At 43.8% G+C, this 8,738-nt stretch overlaps 2 protein-coding genes across 5 annotated transcripts in view; one reads left to right on the top strand and one right to left on the bottom strand.

Annotated features, from left to right (window-relative positions):
- The window catches only part of TATDN1 (TatD DNase domain containing 1), a 43,234-nt gene extending 43,165 nt beyond the window's left edge, over positions 1 to 69 (bottom strand). For 3 of the 4 annotated variants that reach the window (XR_002642042.2, XM_022554065.2, XM_022554063.3), the window contains exon 1: positions 7 to 69. Coding sequence is in view for 2 of the 4 variants with exons in the window: in XM_022554065.2 (XP_022409773.1) it covers positions 7 to 28 (22 nt within the window). In the remaining 2 variants the exon portion in view is untranslated. The remainder of the gene's footprint in view (positions 1 to 6) is intronic. The other variant, XM_089898744.1, reaches the window with a different exon arrangement.
- A 49-nt stretch (positions 70 to 118) lies between these two features.
- On the top strand, positions 119 to 8,725 carry NDUFB9 (NADH:ubiquinone oxidoreductase subunit B9). Its single transcript, XM_022553981.3, has 4 exons — positions 119 to 265; positions 3,226 to 3,418; positions 3,997 to 4,110; positions 8,406 to 8,725. Exons 1-4 carry the CDS (start codon positions 165 to 167, stop codon positions 8,535 to 8,537), a joined length of 540 nt encoding a protein of 179 aa, XP_022409689.1. The 5' UTR covers positions 119 to 164; the 3' UTR covers positions 8,538 to 8,725.
- Positions 8,726 to 8,738: the final 13 nt, after the last annotated feature.

The raw sequence follows: 8,738 nt of genomic DNA, 5'->3' as shown, positions 1-8,738 counted from the left end.
TCTTACCTACGAATTTGAAGCGACTCATGACTGCGGCCCCAGCTCCTTCCTCACGGAAGCGGAAGCGGCCCTCCGTCGCCCCGCCCGCCGGAAGCCCCGCCCACTCACCGCCGACGTCCGGTTTCCCGGCGTACTCCGCGGCCGCTGAAGGTGAAATAGCAGTCATGGCGCTCTCGGTGCCGGCTGCTTACCTGACCCACCAGCAGAAGGTGCTGCGGCTTTATAAGCGGGCGCTGCGCCACCTGGAGTCGTGGTGCATCCACAGGTGGGCGAGGGGGACCCAGGGCGCGGGGAGGTGACCCCGGGGGCCGCCACAGAGGCTGAGAGGCTCTGGGGACCGAGCGGCTCAAGGACTTCTGGGACGGGGTGGGAAGGCGGCCCCTTGCCCCGCGGAGCCCTCCCCTAGACCCGGGTTCGAATGCAGGTTTCGTCGCCCACATCTGGGACACTTTGAAGACTTGTTTATCTGGCCCGGGCCTCAGTTTTCTAATCAGGAAAACGGACGCGGGACCCAGCGCAGAGGGTTGCATGACGATTAAGAGAAAGGAAGTGCCAAACATGGAAATGGTCATACCTCCAGCGCTCACTAAATAATAGCTTCCTTCGTGACTTTCTCGTTCCTGGTACTGGCAGTAATAATAAATGCGTTATTTTCTTTAGTTCTCACAACTCTGGGTGTTAGGGGTTATTTAGCCTTATTTTATAGATGAGAAAATAAGAGGCAAGAGACTGACTTGCTCAAGGCCCAGCAGCTGGTAAGTGGCCGAGCCAGGATTACAACTCAGGTGTCTTAACTCCAAAACATCATCATCACCCCTCCCATCAGCTTTTCTCTTTTTAGCTTCATTCAGTCCTTTTCATTAGCGTCACATCCCACCGAATTCTTTACCTCCCACATAATTCTCTTCTTCTTTCCTCCCTCTGTCCATCTGGGACTAGTCTTAGAACACAGTCTTAAAACATATAGGTTTTCGTGATCTAGATGCAATGCATGGTGGGGTGACAACCCAAGATGTATGAATGCCAGGCCTCCATGCCCTTAGCAGAATCCTAAAACCTAGTGTCAGGAGAAGGGCTTCTGAGAAAAACCTCTAAACAATGGGAAACTGAGTACGTCTGGAAGAGTTGTGGAGAGGATCCTGGAAGCCCAGATTGTATATTTGGGATTATTGTAAAGTCATTGACCTACTTCTCTTTGCTAGGCAGGAAGATGGCCAGGTTCAAGGCTGTAGGGTTAGTTACTTCCCTAATTCTTTTATTCATCTGAAAATTTGCAATTCAGGTTCTGTGGTGGCTGACAGAAGTTAATAAGGCTTCTTTCTCAGCTGTAGCAATTTATGGATTAATGAGGAAGATGGACATATAAACAAACAGATAACATAGAGAATCTTTCATAAAGATGAAGGAAGTCAAGCCATCAGGCATTCAGGTATTGCTGAACTACATCTGAGAATATTAACATTATCTTGGAGGAAAGGATAAAAGTAGTTACTGTGATAACACTGACTCGTCATTTCTTTAAATCTCACTGACATCTTTTCTCAGTACTTGCCTGAATTTTTTCCTTCCATTTGTCCTCATAGCGCTATTTGTTCTGTGTGGGTCCATCCTAGGCCCTTGGTCATTGCTGTGTATACTTTGGGCAGCCTCATCTAACGCTGGGACTTGAGTTACCACCTGTGCTCACTTGTCTGTAGAGCTGTATTTCCAGCTGTTTGCTAGATTACCTACAGTTCTCTAAAACTGAATGTATTTTTCTTTTCACTACCTCATTTTGATTCTCTTCCCAAATTCCCTGCCTCAGCTAATGGCATTACTAGTAATACAGTCACTCAGCTTTAAGTCTTAGCATTATTTTCAAGTACTCCCTACTTACCCCTCTGCCAACAACATACATACTTGTCTGCTGTTGGACACTGATTTTTGTATATTCTCTCCCCAGTGTAATAATATTCGTAGCTTACGTTGGGCACCAAGGATGTACCAAGCACTGTCTGAAGTGTGCTGATATGTTTTAGCTTATTCAATCTTTAGGACAACCCTAAGGTATAGGTACTGTTATTAACTCTTTTATGGAGGAGGAACCCATGGCCTAAAGACTTTAAATAATTTACCCTAGGTTACACAGCTAGGAACTGCAGAGCTGAAACAGTCTTAAGCTATCTGACTCCATAGCCTACTCCTGTAACTTTGTAGTCTAAATGTTTTTCTCTTGTCACCATCCATCACTGTTGCCTGCTTCAAGCCCTTGTCATCTGTGGCCTGGATTATCAAAGCCCCATTACTACTGAGCCATAAAAAAGAATGAAATAATGCCACTTGCAGCAACATGGATGGACCTAGAGATTATATATTAAGTGAAGTAAGTCAAATGGAAAGATAAATATCACATATATGTGGAATCTAAAATAAGGTACAAATGAACTTAATTACAAAACAGAAACAGACTCACAGACAAAGAAAAATTTGTGGTTACCAAAGGGGAAATTGGGGGGAGGGATTAATTAGGAGTTTGGGATTAGTAGATACAGACTACTGTATATAAACTAAACAACAGGGTCCTGCTGTATAGCACAGGGAACTATATTTAATATCTTGTGATAAACTATAATGGAAAAGTATATATATGTATGTATAACGAAATCACTTTGCTGTACACCAGAAACTAACACAACATTGTAAATCAACTACAATAAAAAATAAAAAAAAAATTTTAAAGCCCCGTAAATGATCTCTGCCCATGGTTTCTTCTAGAACCTGACCGAAACTTGCCTAAGGTCAGGCAGCTAGTGTCAGAGTCAGAGTTGAAACCCAGGTCTGTCTGATTTGAGCAACACTCTTTGCACCATGTATCAGTAATACGTGCCTTCTACATCTTTGTGTCTCCAGAATTTAGCACAGTGCCTAGCACAAGGTAGGAGGAAATGCAGTAAGTTGTCATTGAATGAATGTTGAATGATCCTACAGAGGCGATAGAGGAGACAGGGGAAAGGGGTTAGGTTGTATTTATCAGTAATACAGTAGCTTTTTGTTGCTGGTGTTTGGGGTCTGCCAGGGAAGCCGTCGTAATGATGCGGCTGCTCCATTGACAGGGTCCAGGGAGGGGCTGGGAAGTCATGCTACTCACCTGAAAGGTGTTAGTGGAAGTACTGCCTCTTGTCAGACAGAAATACTGCCTGATTGAGTAGATACCATTTCTAATCTCCAAAATCATTTTGGTTTAAGGGACAAGTACCGGTACTTTGCTTGTTTGATGAGAGCTCGGTTTGATGAACATAAGAATGAAAAGGACATGGTGAAGGCCACCCAGCTGCTGAGGGAGGCAGAGGAAGAGTTCTGGCACTGTCAGCATCCTCAGCCATACATCTTCCCTGAGTCTCCTGGGGGTACCTCCTATGAGAGATACGAGTGCTACAAGGTAGGTGAGGACCAGCGGTGTCTCAAATCCCGAACCTCAGCCTTGGAAACCACTTGCCCTTTTAGGGGCAGCTAGGACATTTCTTTCCTGACAGTTACACTTTTTTTTTTTTCAGTGTCAGTTTTCTCTCTCCCAGATGCCATCACGACTTTTCTTTCCCAATTCAGTGCCAAGGTGTTGCAGTAAACTTTCCGGCAAAGCAAAGTGCTAAAGGAATTGGTAAATAACTCATTTTTGGACCTTAAAGTTAACCAATTTCAATTGGTGCTTAGTATTCTAAGTGATATTTCCAAATAACATACAGCCACGTTGGATCTTTAGAGAACTCAGGTAGGGGAGGAATGATGCCAGTTCTCTTTGGACTGACCTTGCTGTTTTTCATCCCTAGGCTGTTTCACTCTAAGGCATTCTCCTTTTTCTCGGTCCTCTGCTGTTTTGCTTAGTGTCAGAAACAGTCTGATACTTCGAATGGTTATAAAAATGCACCTTGATTTTTGTCTTCTGTCTCTTGAGCAGGCCCTACCCTTGACATGTAAATGTGTACTGTGGAATGACGCCGTGATTTCCTCTCCTGACAGGTTCCCGAGTGGTGCTTAGATAACTGGCATCCTTCCGAGAAGGCAATGTATCCTGATTACTTTGCCAAGAGAGAGCAGTGGAAGAAACTGCGGAGAGAAAGCTGGGAGCGAGAGGTGAGTCTTGCCTGTGTTTTACCATGTAGTTTGGCCCACATGGTCAACACCTGGAAGGAGCTGAGGTTTGGTTCCCCACGTGCAGAGGTCCAGATTCCAGCTCCGACAGTTACTCTGGACCCTTGCCTCTCAGATATACATTCTCTTTCAAGTGTGTTAAATGTAACGTTTACAGCCATCTTAGAAATAGGTTAAAATGTGTTCCCTGGTCTTTGGGCTTTTTGTTCTCTGATTTTGCTTCTTCCCTCCTTCCCCTCCATAGTCCTCTGCCTGACCTTGCTCTACCCTACAGTCCCTTAACCTTCTCCACCAGCACCTTGGGTATTTTTCCACTCATGATGTCTGATTTATATTTTAAAAAAGTCAATCTTGCTGTAGTGTGAAAAATATATTGGATAGGGCAAGTGGAGAATTGGCGAGACCAGTTTGGGGTTATTGCAGTAGATTAGTCCAAAGATTATGGCAACTAGCACTAGGGTGGATGCAGTGGATATGGAAGGAAGTAAATTCAGGATATTGTCTGCAGGGGTGTGAAGAGGGATTGGATGGGGGGTGGGGGTGGTGGGTAGTGAAGGACAGGGAAGAATCAAGAATGATTTCCAGGTTTTAATCTTCAACATCTGGAGGATGGTTGTGGTGTTTATTGAGATAGGGAAGAGGGGAAAAAACAGATATCAAAGGGACAATCAAGTGTTCAGTTTTAAATGTTAAATTTACGAATGTTAAATTTGAGAATCCTGTGAGACATCAGGTGCGGGTGTCAGAGGGTGACTTTGGATGTACGAATCTGGAACTCAACTCAGAGGAGAGATTTGAGCTCAAAATAGAAATGTGGGAGTTATCAGTTGTTTTAAAAGCCACAGAATGAGGGTCTCTTCTGGGTGCCCTCTCCCCCGTAAAGGAAGTGGAGGGAAAGCCACAGAAATGTTTGAGATCCTTAGATCCAAGAGAATGGCTTCAGGAATGGCCGGGGGACTTCCCTGGCAGCCCAGTGGTTAAGACTCTGCACTTCCACTGCAGGGGACATGGGTTCGATCCCTGGTGGGGGAACTAAGATCCCACATGCTGTGCCACATGGCCAAAAAAAAAAAAATAAACAAGAATGGCTGGGGCCAAGTCATCTTTGATTTGATGGAATAGAGTGAGTACTAGAAATAACATCCAAAGGTTTTGGCTACAGGAAGGGCATTAGTGACCTTGATTAGAGCCATTTCTATCACACGAAGACTGATCAGAAGGTGAGGAAGAGTAAACAGGAGGGAGTGATGACTCTTGAGAAGATTTCCTGAGGAGAATGAAGAAATGGGGCAGTAACTGGAGGCCGGGGGATTACTTTCTTTTAAGATAAATGATGCGTATATGCTGATTAGATCTGGGGTGAGGGAGAAATTGGTAGTGCTGAAGAGAGGTGGAATAGGTATAGAAGGAAAGTTTTTGAGAAGAGGGGTGGGATCCCAAGCATGTGTGGGGGCCTTTGGAAGGAGAAGGGATTCTTCCTCCATTCTAATTGGACAAAAGATGTGTATAAATACATTTGGGTTAGAAGTTTTGATGATGGGGAAATGACAGACTTCGATGTGATGGCTTCTCTTTTTTAAGTGAAGTCAGGAAAAGCCAGGAAGTGGGCAAAGCATGTTTGGAGAATGTGGAAAAGGTGTGATAATCCTGGGCAGAGGATGAGCTTGCTGGAGAATAGTAGTAAGATTGCCACGTGGTGGTGAAGGCCCATGTGAAGTTGGGAATAATTAACATGTTGTGACACCAGTTTGTTCCAGTATTTTTTTTTCTTTTTAGCAATACTGAGCTGTATGGTTGCAGGTTTGAAGGTAGACGGTGTGGTTGTCCACTGTCAAGAGTGACGAGGAACTTATTTGAGAGGGAGTGATTGTCGTGATGGAATCTAGCTGGATAAAGGAGGGAAGTAGACAGGGAGGCTGATGCAGAAAGAAGGGCAAGTTGGGTGTGAGGACCTGTGAACTGGCAGCATCTGTGAGTTTCAAGAATTATTTTCAGGGGGCATTTAAGCAAATGAGCTGGAAGGGGACACTGGTTGGATAGTGGGTTACTTAGATTCATGATTTTGTGACCAAGGAGGGCAGTGTTTTCTAAGAAGTATGTCAGCATTTGGGAACTCAAGGCATATTGATTCATGGAGAGCAGCAGATTCATCCTGCAGTTGGTCACTGTGATAACCACTTCTCCCCAAAACATTCCTTCTTTACCAGTTCCGTCTCTTTGACATCATTAAACAGCACATGTGCTTGAGGCTCAGATTAGCCACAATCCAGAGTTGGTTTTTTTGGAGGGAGCTTCAAAAAATCATGGATCTGGAAAGTGGGTGTCTTAGGTCTCCTCCTCTATTAGGACAGTGATGGTCTCGGAGATCGCTGGAAAAGGGGTAGCTGGGCAGTGGGGGCAGAACTGAGCACACTTGTACCTGTGATTTCATGTTATTTCTTGTCCTTATTGCTATTTGGGGGGCTTTTAAATTAACATCCCTAATGTATTCAAATTGAAGCTTCTTAATAGTGCTTTTGGAGACCTCTTAGCTGAGACACAAAAATAAACATTTTGGGGGGGAAAGAGGTGGGGGAACCATAACAAGGGGGAATTGGAATGGTAATTGTCAGGGTTTTGCTTAATGAGTAAGAGGTGGGGTAGGAGGGTTTGTTCTCAGCATTGCTGTTTTAAGAATGGGAAAACATTTAAGGAGAACAGCTTTTGTGTCCGAGTTAAAATGTGGGCATAAAGATAATGCAGTTATAGAGTCCCTCCCATCAAGCCTCTAAAGATAGCCTCATCCACCGGAGGGCAGAGAGTAGAAGCAAGAAGAACTACAGTCCTGCAGCCTGTGGAACAAAAACCACATTTACAGAAAGATGACAAGATGAAAAGGCAGAGGGCTCTGTACCAGATGAAGGAACAAGATAAAACCCCAGAAAAACAACTAAATGAAGTGGAGATAGGCAACCTTCCAGAAAAAGAATTCAGAATAATGATAGTGAAGATGATCCAGGACCTTGGAAAAACAATGGAGGCAAAGATCGAGAAGATGCAAGAAATGTTTAACAATGACCTAGAAGAATTAAAGAACAAACAGAGATGAACAATACAATAACTGAAATGAAAACTGCACTAGAAGGAATCAGTAGCAGAATAACTGAGGCAGAAGAACGGATAAGGGACCTGGAAGACAAAATGGTGGGATTCAGTGCTGTGGAACAGAAGAAAGAAAAAAGAATGAAAAGAAATGAAGACAGCCTAAGAGACCTCTGGGACAACATTAAATGCAACAACATTCGCATTATAGGGGTCCCAGAAGGAGAAGAGAGAGAGAAGGGACCAGAGAAAATATTTGAAGAGATTATAGTCGAAAACTTCCGTAACATGGGAAAGGAAATAGCCACCCAAGTCCAGGAAGTACAGCGAGTCCCATACAGGATAAACACAAGGAGAAACACGCCAAGACACATAGTAATCAAATTGGCAAAAATTAAAGACAAAGAAAAATTATTGAAAGCAGCAAGGGAAAAACGAAAAATAACATGCAAGGGAACTCCCATAAGGTTAACAGCTGATTTCTCAGCAGAAACTCTACAAGCCAGAAGGGAGTGGCATGATATACTTAAAGTGATGAAAGGGAAAAACCTACAACCAAGATTACTCTGCCCGGCAAGGCTCTCATTCAGATTCGATGGAGAAATCAAAAGCTTTACAGACAAACAAAAGCTAAGAGACTTCAGCACCACCAAACCAGCTCTACAACACATGCTAAAGGAACTTCTCTAAGAGAAGAAAAGGATCTACAAAAACAAACCCCAAACAATTAAGAAAATGGTCATAGGAACATACATATTGATAATTACCTTAAACGTGAATGGATTAAATGCTCCAACCAAAAGACACAGGCTTGCTGAATGGATACAAAAACAAGACCCACATATATGCTGTCTACAGGAGATCCACTTCAGACCTAGGGACACATACAGACTGAAAGTGAAGGGATGGGAAAAGATATTCCATGCAAATGGAAATCAAAAGTAAGCTGGAGTAGCAATACTCATATCAGATAAAATAGACTTTAAAATAAAGAATGTTACAAGAGACAAGGAAGGACACTACATTAAAAAAAAAAAAGATAATGCAGGTATATACAAACAACACTTTACAGTAGTGAGGATCAGGGTGTGTCATGTGACACAGTAGAAACAATGCCGACACTTCCCTGTAGCAGAGAGATTGGACAGTCAGTTCAACTCCTTTTCTAATTGTTCCTTCCTTACCCCCCCTTCTAGGTTAAGCAGCTGCAGGAGGAAACCCCGCTTGGTGGTCCCAGAACTGAAGCTTTGCCCCCAGCCCGAAAGGAAGGTGATTTGCCCCCACTGTGGTGGCATGTTGTGACCAGGCCCCGGGAGCAGCCCATGTAGAGAAAGAGAGGAAGATGCCTCACCAGTCCCGCTCGCAAGTGAAATAAGTTACAGGACATACACTCGCCCTAATAAAATAACTCCATATGGTATGGCTGACGTGTTCTTCTGAAGAGTAACGTGATGCCAGGTGACTGGGCCACTGTCGTTTTCTTAGCAGTTGTGCATATAAAGAAAAGTACCTGAAACGTAGTCAGATGT

This window comes from Delphinapterus leucas, chromosome 17 (genome assembly GCF_059928025.1).
Source record: "Delphinapterus leucas isolate spDelLeu-1000000601 "Yukka" chromosome 17, BTC_Dleu_Yukka2, whole genome shotgun sequence".
Taxonomy (NCBI): domain Eukaryota; kingdom Metazoa; phylum Chordata; class Mammalia; order Artiodactyla; family Monodontidae; genus Delphinapterus; species Delphinapterus leucas.
This window is presented reverse-complemented; position numbering and strand designations above follow the sequence as displayed.

Bases quoted from the DNA above. Each gene is read 5' to 3' on its own strand.
- NDUFB9 (XM_022553981.3), top strand. From the start codon at position 165: ATGGCGCTCTCGGTGCCGGCTGCTTACCTGACCCACCAGCAGAAGGTG. The intron at 266-3,225 runs GTGGGCGAGGGG...TTTTGGTTTAAG, and splicing joins GAGTCGTGGTGCATCCACAG to GGACAAGTACCGGTACTTTG. The intron at 4,111-8,405 runs GTGAGTCTTGCC...CCCCCCTTCTAG, and splicing joins GAGAAAGCTGGGAGCGAGAG to GTTAAGCAGCTGCAGGAGGA.